This window comes from Hyperolius riggenbachi, chromosome 3 (genome assembly GCF_040937935.1).
Source record: "Hyperolius riggenbachi isolate aHypRig1 chromosome 3, aHypRig1.pri, whole genome shotgun sequence".
Lineage (NCBI taxonomy): Eukaryota > Metazoa > Chordata > Amphibia > Anura > Hyperoliidae > Hyperolius > Hyperolius riggenbachi.
Window position 1 is genome coordinate 377,021,838 of NC_090648.1, and position 15,516 is coordinate 377,037,353.

Consider the following 15,516-nt stretch of genomic DNA (forward strand, 5'->3'; position numbering starts at 1 on the left):
TCCCGCTTAACCTACTTTGGTTCCTGGACGTAGAAAATACGTCCAGGAACCATGCGCGCTCCCGCGGCCGACCTCGCGCGTGCATGCGCGCTCCCGGCCGAGGATTCGGTAGCCACGGATTCAATGTATCGGGCTATGGTGCCCGATCACTGATTCCTCTCCCCCGCTGAAAAAGCGACAGCTTCTCTCGGAAGCTGTGCTTTTTCTGGCCGTTGCCTCCCCCCTGCGTCACTCTAAGCGTGTTACGCTTAGAGTGACATCATGTAAACAAACTCATGGCTGCCATCTTGTGGCCAAAAAGTAAAATTACAACTAAAAGTAAAAAAAATTAAAAACAACACACAATTACATTATAAAACTATAGTTTACATTCCACCTTCCCAAAAATACCCAAATAAAATGTTTAATATAAAAAAAAAAACATTCTAATTAAAAAAAACAAAAAACATGTAAATATTTACCTAAGGGTCTAAACTTTTTAAATATCAATGTAAAGATGAAATATTTCTATATTTTTTTTATTTTAAACTTGTAAATAGTGATAGATGCAAAACGGAAAAAATGCACCTTTATTTCCAAATAAAATATTGTCGCCATACATTGCGATAGGGACATAAATTTTAACGGTGTAATAACCGGGACATATGGGCAAATACAATACGTGAGTTTTAATTATGGAGGCATGTATTATTTTAAAACTATAATGGCTGAAGACTGAGAAATAATGATTTTTTTCCGTTTTTTTCTTATTCTTCCTGTTAAAATGCATTTACAGTAAAGTGGCTCTTAGCAAAATGTACCCCTCAAAGAAAGCCTAATTGGTGGCGGAAAAAACAAGATATAGATCAGTTCATTGTGATAAGTAGTGATAAAGTTATAGGCTAATGAATGGGAGGTGAACATTTCTCAAGTGAAAATGACGGAACGCGAATGGGTTAAGCAATACTAGTTGCCAGACAGCCCTGCTGATCTATTTGGATGCAGTAGTGTCTGAATAAAACCAGAAACAAGCATGCAGCTAATCTTGTCAGTTCCGACACTGATGTTGGAAACACCTGATCTGCAGAATGCTTGTTCAGGGTCTATGGCTAAGTATTAGTGGCAGAGGATCAGCAGGACAGCCAGGCAACTGGTATTGCACAAAAGGAAAAAAAAAACATAGCAACATCCCTACAGTTGTCCTTTAAGGTGACCACTAATGAAACTGATCTGAAATCTGGATGCTCCAGAGGCTTCCCACGTCTGCCTCTACCGCACTTCTGCTGGCCGGTACCCTCTGCCTCTTTGTGGCCATGCTCCATGTACGTACAAGTAAGGCTGCGCTTGTGCAGTAGTTTAAAGCTGTTCACCCTTAGGTGGCTTCGGCTTTCTGTGCAGGCTCGCTCGTGCTCATAAAATGGCAGGAATGCAGTCATGAAGACCTATCTGACAAGCTCTTGTCGACTATATGTTCAGAGGGACCCCGGGCAAGAACAGCTGGCACCTGGATTGATTGGAAAGCCTCTGGGCTGATCAGAGGCTTCCCTCTACTGAGGTGAGTATTCAACTTTATTTTCCTGGGACATTCGATTTCTGATTGGGTCAATGACCGGGACACGAACACAGACAGTGGAGATGGTCAATGAATCGGAGCAAACTGTATGTGAAATTATGCAACTAGGAATTAGACCAATCATAATCATCAGCTACTGCACTGGTCAAATTCCAAGCTGCTAAAAATTAACATTAAATTTAGATCATCTTGAAATTATTAGCAACTTGCTGACCATCCTTAGTAGTCAGTAAAGACTCCTGCATGCTGCCAAGTCACCAAGTAGAGAGATCTGCAAAAGGATGATGTCATTAACTTGGGAGCATGCAGGAGTCATAGAAGCAAGGTAGATCTCATATTTGTGTGCTAAAAAGTTTCCTAATCTCAGTCTATCTTCAGCCAAAAAGCTTTAGAGAACCAGAGAATTGTTAGGGCCTCTAAAACTGAACACAGGGCAACCCAAAGGTCAATAAACAGATACTTACCTAAGAAGAGGGAATCACACCTTTTTTCATATGAAGTGGGCCTGGTGGTTAACCATTTCAGCCCGCTGGGATTTTTCACCTTATGCATCAGCGCAATTTTCACCTCCCATTTATTCGTTAATAATTTTATCATTACTTATCACAATTTATTGATCTACATCTTGTTTTTTTCGCCACTAATTAGGCTTTCTTTGGGTGGTACATTTTGCTAAGAATTATTTATTTATAAATGCATTTTAACAGGATTAATAAGAAAAAAATGGAAAAAAAATCGTTATTTCTCAGTTTTCGGCCATTATAGCTTTAAAATATTCCACGCTACCATAATTAAAACCTATGTATTTTATGTGCCCGTATGTCTCGGTTATTATACCATTTCAATTTTGTCCCTATCACAATGTATGGCGCCAATATTTTATTTGGAAATAAAGGTGCATTGTTTCCTTGTTGCGTCCATCACTATTTACAAGCTTATAATTTAAAAAATGTTTGTAGTATACCCCCTTCAAATGCATATTTAAAAAGTTCAGACCCTTAGGTAACTATTTATGTTTTGTTTTTGTTTTTTATTGTATTTCTTTCTTTTTTTACATTAAAAAATGTATTTGGGTAATATTTTGGTGTGGGACATAAACAGGGCATTTTTAATGTTGTAAAATGTGTAGTGTGTAATGCAAAAAAAGTGTAGATGTAGTTTTACTATTTGGCCACAAGATGGCCACCTTCGTTTTTGTTTTCCCTCCTTGTACTTCTCGCTAAGCGGAAGTACAAGGGTGATGCGGAAATTGTTCCGGGCAGAAGAACTGAAGCCTCACGGGTGAGCGCTTCGGTTTTTCTGCGGGCGAAAGGGATCAGTGATCGGGAACCATGTTTCCTTTCACTGATCCCAGGGCTAGCGGCGGACACCACAGGGACACGGGGGCGCGCCCGGGAACGCGCCAAACAGCGGGAGCGCAGCACAGCAGCCGCCCGGACGTGAGCTTCACGTCTGGGCAGCTGAAATGGTTAATGCATACTGGACACAAGTAATCAAGTTCCTCAATGATTATATGGGTTGTCCAGTAACCTGTGATCCTAAAGCATATCTTCTCTATATTTTTCCTGACTCAATCACTGGGAAATACACTCAGCAGTTCACCATAGAGATACTACATCTTGCCCCTAAACTTCTCACTATGTCCTGTATTCTAGTTCTGATCCTAGTTTGAGTGGATCCGGTTTGTTAACCATATACTTCCCCTCAGGAAAGAAATCTATGAGAAGAGGTGCTTTATCCAAGTTCAATTAAATATGGACTACCTGGATGAGTTTCCCTTGAACTAAGGTGTAGATTGTGATTTTTTTTCCTGTATATATTGTATAATGCTACCTCCTTCCCTGCCGGTGATGGATTCCCCCGCCCCTGGGTTACCTAAATGTGGATATATCTTCGTAACTGACAACTGTGTTCCTTGTTGAGTTGTTTTTTTGTTGTGGGTTGTTAAATTGTATAATTGAAAGCAAGTCAGGTGTATCTCTTAATCCTATGAGACCGTATAACTATGTTTTGTTGTTCAAGAGTAAGTTCTCCTTACTCTAGTTATTTCAAAAGAAACAAAAAAGTGCAAATAGGAAAGCATCTTGATCCTCCAGTGGCTCCCCAAGTCCTCTTCTAGCCCACTGCAGCTGCCAGGGACCCTCGTGAAGATTGCAACCACTCTACTCTTTGCACACGACTGCCACAGGAGCAAGGTCATGCTTGTGCAGTAGCACAGCACCACTCATGGACGAGCAGCCCTGGCTTACTGCACTGGCACAGGCGCACAGTATGGCAGAGCTCATGCATGAAGAGAAGCTTGGCTACGATCAGAAATCAGACAAGTTCTTGTTGAGATGTGAGAAGCCTCTGCAGGATCCACGGGGCCTACTTCTTGTTGGCCAAGTATTTTTATCCTTAGGTTCGTCAAGGGTACACATGATTAAGCTGTTTCAAAGCTAAAGTGATCCCTTCTTTCCAGTCCCAGTGATGCCACCATCCCTCACTTTGACGTGAATCATGGTGTTCCCCAAGACAAGAGGGGAGATCTGCACCAAAAAATTCCTTCTGCTAGCTTCCTATAAACAGAATCCTACTTTCAATTATAAGCAGTTCAATATAACTGCTGCCCAGCCTCAGATCCTTACCTCAGTCTGCAGGATGGCCGCCCGCTGCTCTTTTGCCGTTAGCGACTCCTTCAGGACCTCTACATGTTGTTTGCTGTCTGAGAACTGGTTGGTGAGAGTCTCTAGTTTGGTCTGTAGCGCCAGCAGCTCAGTGTCCTTACGGGAGAGCTCCTGTTTAACCTGCCCGATCTATGAGGGATGACATAAGTTAGAGAACATAATAGACAAGCGAGAGGGTAAAACAGCAGCAGCAAATCTTCACCTGCAGAACTCTATGTTCACGTGCTCAATCATTTAAAGAGGTGAACATTAAAGACTTTCTGTCTATCTCTAATAGGAAACTGCACAAAGATATGCAGTGTTAGCTTAGACCTTTAAACTTCCACAGGACACCAGAGGACTATATGAGGTCATGCAACCTTACTGAAGATCAGATCAGCTGTGTCAAGAGTGCCCATTTGTGACAGAGTACTTCCATAATGAACATTTCTGGTCTTTGGGCAACTATTGCAGTGACACCCCAGCAAGGACAACATGACTGATGTGCCAAAACAACTCATACATCACACAGCCTCTCTCTGTCTTGCAGAAGCTAACAGCTTGGAAATTAAAGTTAAAGGGAACCTGAAGTAGGAGGGATATTGTGGCTGTCATATTTAGTTCCTTTTAAACAATACCAGTTGCCTGGCAGTCCTGTTGATCTCCTGGCATCAGCAGGTCGACTCGCACATCTGAAACAAGCATGTGACTAATCCAGTCAGACTTCAGTCAGAAACACCTGATTTGCATGCTTGTTCAGGGCCCACACGAAAATTATAAGAGGCAGATGATACAAAGGTAAGTCAGGCAATATGCATTGTTTAAAGGGAAATAAAAGTGCAAATAATTGAATTCCCCTGACCCTGTCCACATATCTGGGTGCAGTGTGGTGATTGGCGAATTCGGGTTTTTCACATTTTAAGAACCTGTATTCGAACACCAACATTAATGAGCAGGTCTATAGGCACATCAATTTACAAAATAATTATAGAATAAAAAAATAAAAAGATTAAACACACAATCATTAGACTTTTATATTCAATTGATCACATCAAAACAGATATTTAAAAATGAACTAAGAGAACCTGTCACACCACAAAATAAAGGCTACATTATAGCCAAGTTCAGGTTTGTGTTTTTTTCCCTCCTTTCTTTTTATGGTTCAATTGTACATTACTTTGAATTATGCATGAAAGTGTACTTTTAAAAAGAAAAAAGGTTGCAGCCCCCCAAAATAAAAGAAAACCACCAGCCATACCACTTCACAAATTCTCATTTCCTCCTCAGCATTCGTATACTGCCTGCTCAATCCATCTCCTCCCACCCTAGTATGAAGCCACACCTCCCTTACTAGCAACTGACAGTGGTGATAGGCAAGTAGGTGTGGCTTCAGCTGACAGAGAAAGCACACTTCTCCTTGCATGCCCATTATCAAAATGGGAAGTTCTTCTGATGTACTAGGTGTGAGGACTCTGAATGGGTCAGGAGGAGATCAGGATCTGAGAACTAGTGTAGAGTGCATCTTTGCAGCAACCTACAATTTGAATACACTTTTTTTATACATAATAAATTTAAAATACGGTAATGTTCTTACAAAGTGCATATGAAACACTGTCTGAACTGGGACTATTCTGAAATTTCTGAAAAAAACTTGGGAGTTTCTGGATCCCTTACTGCCTTCTATATGTGCAACATAAGCTCCACCCCAAATAACTGCACAGTCTAATGCCAATGCATTATTCACCAGTAGTGGCAATTAAAGGCTAGGGTGAGGAACATCTCTGAAAGGGGAGTTACTTATTTCCAATTTAAGAAAGTCTGGCTCTCTTGAGTACAGACAGCAATCCAAAGACTCCCCAGATGTGCAATAATTGACATGAGGCAGTATGCCTTAACTTGACCATATTATATGACAAGAAAGGTTCGCTGTAATTAGAAATGGCTCATGAGAGACATTATAGCTATAAGATGTTGCCAATGAGTTGCAGCTAATGTTATACAATTTAGCTGATAAGCAGGAATTAGTTGTAGCCACTTACAAGTTTCTGCTACAATGTCTCCTGAGTGCCATTGCCCTAAGCCTATAGGCTCCCTTGGAGCAGTTAGCAAAGGTTATTGTATCATGGCAGACCGGAAGTTAAGGTAAGAGACATAGAACAGGCATCAAGGAAGCTGCCCCCATCCTGTGGAACTCTCTCCCACTGCCTGTCAGGCTCACTCCCACCTTCAACACCTTCAAAAAAGCACTCAAAACTCACTTCTTCAAGGAGGCCTACATCAACTCAACACTGCCCTAATCCTTTCTGCCAATAACTTCTTGTTGCACTCCCTCCTTCGTGTCACCAACCCCTCCCTCTAGATTGTAAGCCTTTGGCAGGGCCCTCTCCCCTTGTGTATCTTACTTGACTGTGTGCACTTTATCCAGAATTTGGAACTGGTAATTTTTACCACTACCACTCCGGTTTATGATCTGGTATGTACTACTATCTGCATTGTGTTGTGTATCTTATTGCTATTACCTGTATTGTTGTATCTATGATTTGTTACCTGTATTGTTCTGTCACCCCAGTTATCATTGTCTGTAATCCTATTTATTGTACAGTACTGCGTAATACAGTGGAGGAAATAATTATTTGACCCCTCACTGATTTTGTAAGTTTGTCCAATGACAAAGAAATGAAAAAGTCTCAGAACAGTATCATTTCAATGGTAGGTTTATTTTAACAGTGGCAGATAGCACATCAAAAGGAAAATCGAAAAAATAACCTTAAATAAAAGATGGCAACTGATTTGCATTTCATTGAGTGAAATAAGTTTTTGAACCCTCTAACAATAAAAGACTTAATACTTAGTGGAAAAACCCTTGTTTGCAAGCACAGAGGTCAAACGTTTCTTGTAATTGATGACCAAGTTTGCACACATTTTAGGAGGAATGTTGGTCTACTCCTCTTTGCAGATCATCTCTAAATCCCTAAGGTTTCGAGGCTGTCTCTGTGCAACTCTGAGCTTGAGCTCCCTCCATAGGTTTTCTATTGGATTAAGGTCCGGAGACTGACTAGGCCACTCCATGACCTTAATGTGCTTCTTCTTGAGCCACTCCTTTGTTGCCTTTGCTGTATGTTTTGGGTCATTGTCGTGCTGCAACACCCCATCCACGACCCATTTTCAGTTTCCTGGCAGAGGGAAGGAGGTTGTCGTTCAGGATTTCACGATACATGGCTCCGTCCATTTTCCCGTTAATGCGATTAAGTTGTCCTGTGCCCTTAGCAGAAAAAACCCCCCAAAGCGAAATGTTTCCACCCCCACGCTTGACGGTGGGGACGGTTTTTTGGGGGTCATAGGCAGCATTTTTCTTCCTCCAAACACAGCGAGTTGAGTTAATGCCAAAGAGCTCTATTTTGGTCTCATCAGACCACAGCACCTTCTCCCAGTCACTCACAGGATCATTCAGGTGTTCATTGGCAAACTTCAGACGGGCCTGCACATGTGCCTTCTTGAGCAGGGGGACCTTGTGAGCCCTGCAGGATTTTAATCCATTGCGGTGTAATGTGTTTCCAATGGTTTTCTTGGTGACTGTGGTCCCTGCTAATTTGAGGTCATTCACTAACTCCTCCCGTGTAGTTCTAGGATGCTTTTTCACCTTTCTCAGAACCATTGACACCCCACGAGGTGAGATCTTGCGTGGAGCCCCAGAGCGAGGTCGATTGATGGTCATTTTGTGCTCCTTCCATTTTCGAACAATCGCACCAACAGTTGTCACCTTCTCTCCCAGCTTCTTGCTAATGGTTTTGTAGCCCATTCCAGCCTTGTGCAGGTCTACAATTTTGGCTCTGACATCCTTGGACAGCTCTTTGGTCTTTCCCATGTTGGAGAGTTTGGGGTCTGCTTGATTGATTGATTCTGTGGACAGGTGGCTTTTATACAGGTGACTAGTTAAGACAGGTGTCCTTAATGAGGGTGACTAATTTAGTAGAAGTGTCTAACCACTCTGTGGGAGCCAGAACTCTTAATGGTTGGTAGGGGTTCAAAAACTTATTTCACTCAATGAAATGCAAATCAGTTGCTATCTTTTATTTAAGGTTATTTTTTCGATTTTCCTTTTGATGTGCTATCTGCCACTGTTAAAATAAACCTACCATTGAAATGATACTGTTCTGAGAGTTTTCATTTCTTTGTCATTGGACAAACTTACAAAATCAGTGAGGGGTCAAATAATTATTTCCTCCATTGTATGTTGGCGCTATATAAATCGAATTAATAATAATAATAATAATAATAATAAGGAAGCCCAGACATGACAGGAGAGAGGTTAGCAAGTTAAGACACCCCAGAGTTACGTTGCGAGCAGAGAGTTAAAGGCAGCAAAGACCGCCAAGAAGAGACACGGAAAAGCCAGCGGACAGACAGGACGTGGAGCCTTACGCCAGACAGCTCCGTCTGCAGAGCTGACACTTTCTTCTTCAGCTCCTCCGCCTGACTCTCCTTGGCACTCAGTTCCTCTTTCAGCTGCTCAACCTGTCAGGACATTGAGCAAGTTATACCATCACAACACAATTTCATCAGCAGCAGCATCATCATCATATACAACATCTACCTAGGCAACCAGAGAATGAGGTGTATGGCAGGACTGGAGTCTTCCTGAGCAGCCAACAGGAAGACAGAAATGCAAAATACAGAGAGGAGCAGGTAATGTGTCCCTTTCCCTTCTCACACATAACTAACTGAATTCAGTTTTGTGACGCATTTATGTTTAACTTGGCTGCACTTTTCTGTCGTAGCCAAGAGAAAGTAACTGTATAAGCAGTGAATATCTGCAACAAAATATTCACAGCTCTGCCGAAAGAAAAAACAACTTCCCCATTTTCTATCACAATAAAGAATGCATGTATATAATAAATACAGTATATATAAAAAGTTGTTGATTCTCACTCTGGGCTTCTGCATTAGACTTCTAAGTTTCCAGCAACCTCAACTATATTCCAGTAGGACTCAGATGAGGTCTGTTATTCTTTATACAAAAAAAAAATTCAGTGCAGGTTTGCTGGATTCCTTATATCTTCATAGTTAAAAGCCCAACTCTAGACACCGATCACAAAATCCCATCTAATAGATTAGCAATTAGAGCATTCAAATGAAGCATGAGTTGAAACAGTTTTACAAAATGCTAAACGTTCTTGGCATATACAGGGAGATGGTTGGCGGCAGAAGTGGCTAATGTACCTATGTCACCGATGTACTACACGCTGCTCTCTAGCGCCACTTCTCGCTTCACAGCCAGATTTCCGGTTAAGAAGGTGGAAATGTCAGACGTACAGCACATCGCTAAGAGGTAGCAACATAGGTATGTTAAACCCTTCTGCTGCAGATCATGCCCCTGTACACAACAGGACAGCATCGCACTTGCATCTTTTCACATGCATTTTCTCACGTGTGAAATTGCATTACAACTTAGAGCCAATGTAAGTCAATGGGAATGTTCATGCTTAAATACTTAAAACTTACAAACTTGCAGTATAATTTCACACACAAAGTGCATTTTCTCATTAAAGTGGACCTGAACTCTTGCCCAGGACAGAAGGAAAACAGAGAAATGCACCCTGTATGTATTTAAATAAAGTTTAGCCTGTCTAATACCCACTCATCTGTGTCTAATCACAAGTTGTAATTTGATCTCTTCCCTGTGTCGGCTGACTACTACGGCAGGTAAGCAGATATGCTAATTTGAAAGCACAAGATGTTAGCAATATGTCTGCTTCCATGAAAGCAGGGAGTAGAAACAGTGCAGATTTATTTTAGGATTTGTGTCAGCTGTAACAAAGAAATGTTTTTCTTTAAAGGTTATTATGCTGTTGCATATCTTATAGAGCAGGGAGGAAGTTCTGAGTTCAGGTCCGCTTTAACATTCATTAGGTACTACGGCATAAACCTGCACATTGTAATGTATCTGAAAAGGTATGTTTGAAAGAACATGCATGCATGTTTGTCAAGCTGACAAGTGTGAACCCTCCCTCAATGTTGTTAAACTGAACTCCCTTCTATATTGCCTATCCAGCAAATAGTAAGTTATTACCAGCTGAATGACCCCACTAGCAGCGATCATGGGGAATTTAGCCCTGTATCCAGGAGGTAGGTTGGACAGGTGAAGGAAGCAGCATCAGCCTCTCCCAATAGCCCTGCTGCTAAGAAAACTTAGTTGAACTAAAGTGACGAGGTCATAAGTAAGGATAGAACATATTTAAATAGAAAATGTACGCTGGTTAAAATTTGCTAAAAACATGACCTTTTTTTTCAAATTAACATTACTTAAAATTACTTTTCCCTGTTACATTGCAGCCAGTTCTGAATTTCCAAAACTAAATGTATGCCCAAGTTGCAATAGTTTTCTGTTCTGAAATCTGTGCAGTTTGGTGCATTAGTTTTCAGCAGATACAGCTCCGTTTAGCTTCCCCTTCCTGTATGAGAATTAAGCTCCACAGATCAGGAACAAGTGTTACTTGTTTACCACACCTGCACAAACTCGGTGACTGGCAAGAAGCTGAGCATCTAAAACCTAATTTATAATGTAAGTAATTACAAAGAATATGTGCCATTACTGCTAACAATATGTAAAGCTAAACTTATGGTATTTGCAATTTTTATTTTTTAAGAGCTAATGTATATGGAATGTTCTCTTCATGTCTCTTTTTAAACTTTAGTCTGAATTAGACGAACGTCTAAAAAACGATGTCTATACCTAAAAAACTGAAAAACTTCAGTTGGCCATAAGTCAGTATTACCAACTCATCCCTTTAATTACTGACACATACATTATACAGGTGTTGTGGATAGCTGGATTCAGTTTAGGCACCAATTACGTGAATGTAACCTCAGAACCAGTAAAACAGACTTTTTAATAATTAAAAAGATGAGTTGGCAGCCCTTCCTAAAGTCAACTAGCATTTAACTGGCACACGACGTGCAATAAAACTGTTGTTAAAAGTCTCTGTATACTATTGCTGAACATGACTGGCCAAACATACGGGACCAGTTCAGTCCACTTTCAAAAGTCAGCCAAAAATTGCACTAAAGTGAAGCATCCATGTACAACTGCAAAACCTGACCTACTGATTTCTAACTGCAGTTGGCCTGTACTACATTAAAAGAAATGTTACAATGGCAGCTGAACTCAAGTCAAAAGTCTGTGTACAGAAGCCTTTAACGAAACTACCTACCCTACCTAGGATACCAAAATACAGGAACCTAGCAACTTCAGCAGGCTGTAGTTCTCCTCCAATGGAAAATAAAAAACAATAGTGATGTAATTTCCTGTCTACTCAAATGAGTTAGGTGTAAGCCAGTAGGTTGGGGATTTCAGTGCATAGGGCCAGGAAGTCAGTCAAGGAGGGTATCCAACATTCCAACAACAGATTATCATGTCCATGCCCAGTGCCATCAGAAGCCTTGCCTCCCATGCCATTTCCGCCGCTAATATGGTCATGTGCCCTAAATGCAATCAAGAGGATGGTACGTTTATACATGTTTTCTGGGCCTGTCTGGTTATTTCTCAATTTTGGGATGACGTTTTCCGGATACTAAACACTATTCTATCCACCCAACTGGTGCTGATGCCTAAACTAGCCCTACTGGGTATCCTAGGGGAAACCTCACTCAATAAACACTCCCAGTATCTAAATTAAAATAGTTTTCTTGTATGCCCGGAAAGAAATTCTCAGGGTATGGAAGGAAAATACAGGCCCTTCAATAAATGTTCTTAAAAAATCTATTAATCAGGTATTGACCTTATACAACATTACCTACCTGAATAGGAACTGCCCGTCTAAATTCGACAAAATCTGGTCACCTTGGATTAATAATACAGACACCACTTCTGAGATTCCCTCTTAGTGAGGACCTATAGCCCCTACCCTTAAGGTTGATCTCTTATACTGAGTGACTATGGTGGCCTCCTCCATCCTTCCAGGGGGGGGGGGGGGGTGTTGGGGGGGGGGGGGGGTGATCCAGCGGTTCTTTCTGTCTCTTTTTCTTCTTATCTGTCTTCTCTACATTTTTCTTCTAATGTTAACTTTGCAACCTAACTTCCGAGGTGAAGCAGCAACCTATGTCTCAATCTATACTACCTGAAGACTGGATGCCGGGATACACCTCGTCTGATTACCTTTTATACCTATGCATGATACATCCTAGTAAACTCAACTGCTGAATTGTCTATGCTGCACGTTGTTGATAGCTGACTTCTAGCTAATTACATACTTCTTGTGTTGAATGCTTCCTAATGTTGGCCTATGGCCATGTTTTCTGTTACAAAAATTCAATAAAATGATTTGTTAAAAAAAAGAAGCCTTGCCTCCGGACTACCTCCAAATGTTATTTATGTCTACAGGAAATAACATAAGTATTGATTTCAACTGCCATCTGGGGATGCACTAGATTTCAATGGCAAGATCTCAGTATCCTGAAAATTTTGGTATAGGATTCAATATTTTAATGGACTTTTTTGGGCATAATGATATCTGTATTAACGTGTACCCAAGGTGACGTGACATGATATGATAAACAAGTGTATGTACAAGTGTATGTACAGTTTTTTTGTTTTTTTGTTTTGTTTTGCTGCCTGAAAAAGTTAACATTTTCAGGCATGCAAATGAAAGCTTCTGTCTTCTTGATACCATGTTGAAAATAGAGTAAACCTCACTAATAAGCAAATTACAGTCAAAAAAATTTTCTGAGGGCAGGAGAGAGATAGAAAAATCTCAATAGTCAATAGTTCATGTATTTTAAAGAACACATGGTGAAGGGGGATGCCTCTGGATCGTAATGAGGCTTCCCCCGTCCTCTTCAGCTTTGGGGATAAAGCACTGGCAGCCCGTAACAACACGTGGCAATATTTACCAATCTGCGATCCTGCACTGGTGCAATACAAGCCTCCCCTCAGGCCCCGGCCAAAATAGCCGAGCCTGATCAGGTCTGCTCTACTGTGCAGGTGACTCGCTCCTGCACAATAGAGCGGACCAAATAGGATTTGGTTATTTCTCCTAGAGCCCAAGGGGAAGCTTGTACTGCGCCTGTACAGGAGGGCAGATTGGTAAACATCGCTGTGCGCTGAAGCCCCCACTGCACCTGCTTGCCAGCCAATAAGCTTGTCGGCGGATTTTTGGGGACTGCCAGAGATGGATCCCTGAGGCTGAAGAGGATGTGGGAAGCCTCATTTGGATCCAGAGGCTTCCCCCTACAGAGAGGTACTTTTTTCTTTACAGGCTTACTTTAACTCTGAGAAAAAGAGAGAACACCAAGAGCCCAATATAGTGTAGTATGTACTGGTAAGGTATAATTGATAGAGTAATAATATTAATTTAATACTCACAAACCAGGGTTACCAAGTAGGCAACCACTGTCAAAGCAGGTGGGGAGATTGTCCTGACCCCACTCAGGATTAAAAAGTCGCTCTCTGTAGTTGAAGAAGGAAGGGTACAACCCTCCACCAAGGGTGGACTTGATGTAGATAATAGGATAACAGAGGCGCCAATAGGATAAAAAACACTAAAAGAACTTAAAAACCAATCTTGGTAATAGAGGAGGCAGTGGTGGACTCACCCCCTCCAAGCAGAACACACGACTGTGGATTTTCAGTCAAAACAATTTTATTGGATACTCCAAATAAAGTGCAACGCGTTTCACGGGATACAAACCCGCTTCATCAGGCAATAACAGATAGGAGTAAACAGCATCTGCCAGTATCATCAACACTGAGCGCCTCTCTCTTACACAGAGGCGCTCAGTGTTGATGATACTGGCAGATGCTGTTTACTCCTATCTGTTATTGCCTGATGAAGCGGGTTTGTATCCCGTGAAACGCGTTGCACTTTATTTGGAGTATCCAATAAAATTGTTTTGACTGAAAATCCACAGTCGTGTGTTCTGCTTGGAGGGGGTGAGTCCACCACTGCCTCCTCTATTACCAAGATGGGTTTTTAAGTTCTTTTAGTGTTTTTTATCCTATTGGCGCCTCTGTTATCCTATTATTTACTTTAACTCTGGGCTGCCATTAAGCAGAGACAATAAAACATGCAATCTACTTTGTCAATCTTTAAATATAAAATACTATGGGATATCTTAAACAATTAAATTTATCTTTCTACGCCTAAAAATAATTTTTTATTTCCTCAGTTTATTTTCACTTCGGGTGTACTTTAATGTACATAATTGCAATTAAGTTTTAAAGTAAATCTCATCATCAGGAATGTGTATGGGAGATGATATAGAAGAATGAATTTCCTTTAAAAGCTCCAGAGCTGAGCCAGTTTAGATCTTAATATGCATATGTGCTGCAGGCAAGTGAATTGGCAAGTGGCCAGTGCCAAAGATTGTTGGCAGAAGAGTAGGAGGCGTAGCGTTTTACTCCTGTAGTTTTCCTGCCATTAAGGCTACTCCATGAATGCAGAATCATTGGGGTTTATTAGTGAACAGAGTCAAACTGAAAAGTAGTGTAAGTAGTAGGTAATGATACCAGTAGTGTAGTAGTACAATACAAGGAACACAAACAAAAAAAAGTCTGCTGAAAGCCACAGTACATAAAATAATTTTATGTTGGCATAAAAAAAAAATTAGAGAGTTTTTAGTTAAGGTTAGAGATTGGGGTAGAAAACAAGCTTCTTGAGAGGGAGAGTGCTCTTAATTAAACCTGGAGATGTCAAATAATTATAGGCGAGATCTACATAGTTACATAGTTATTTGGGTAGAAAAAAGACATACGTCCATTGAGTTCAACCTAAGAGCTGCAGATCATAGTATAATTGAAACTGGGGAAGATATCCATTTATTCTACCATACGCTGATAGGTTACCTTGTTCTTCATGAACTTTGAGTGACTCCGGTAGACCTCCATCTGTTTTATCTCCTCTTCTCGTTCTTCAATACTCAAGGCTCCATTGGACTTCAACATTTGTATTTCATCCTCCAGGTCTCTCAGTCCTCGCTCCATTGATGTAATCTTAGAATCCTATGGGGAAACAAGGCGATGACTACGAATTCCAAGACTGGCTGATAGTACTTGACTGAACGGTTAGGATGGGCCACGTCTATACTCAAGGTCAACCCAATTTTTGAAGATCTGATGCCATTATGGATCAAAATTATTCTCAAGAATGTGTTTGTCAGTATTCTTCAATGGTCATAAAAAATTTGCAACAGACTGCGGTTTACACCAGTGTTTTCCAAGCTCACTCCGATGGTGGTGGCAGCCCCCATATAATTGGTAAATTAGCACACAGGATGTATGTACCCTATGTAAGTGACCATTTAATCACAGTGCACTCAAAGAGT

General features: G+C 41.0%; 1 protein-coding gene across 13 annotated transcripts in view; it reads right to left on the minus strand.

Moving 5' to 3' along the window:
- The window catches only part of ERC1 (ELKS/RAB6-interacting/CAST family member 1), a 393,540-nt gene that overhangs the window by 234,042 nt on the left and 143,982 nt on the right, over positions 1–15,516 (minus strand). For 8 of the 13 annotated variants that reach the window (XM_068277241.1, XM_068277244.1, XM_068277240.1 and 5 more), the window contains exons 5-7: positions 15,038–15,193; positions 8,620–8,712; positions 4,180–4,347 (exon numbers count right to left, since the gene is read on the minus strand). In XM_068277241.1, the coding sequence (XP_068133342.1) occupies positions 4,180–4,347; positions 8,620–8,712; positions 15,038–15,193 (417 nt within the window). The remainder of the gene's footprint in view (positions 1–4,179; positions 4,348–8,619; positions 8,713–15,037; positions 15,194–15,516) is intronic. The other 5 variants (XM_068277243.1, XM_068277242.1, XM_068277253.1 and 2 more) reach the window with 2 other exon arrangements.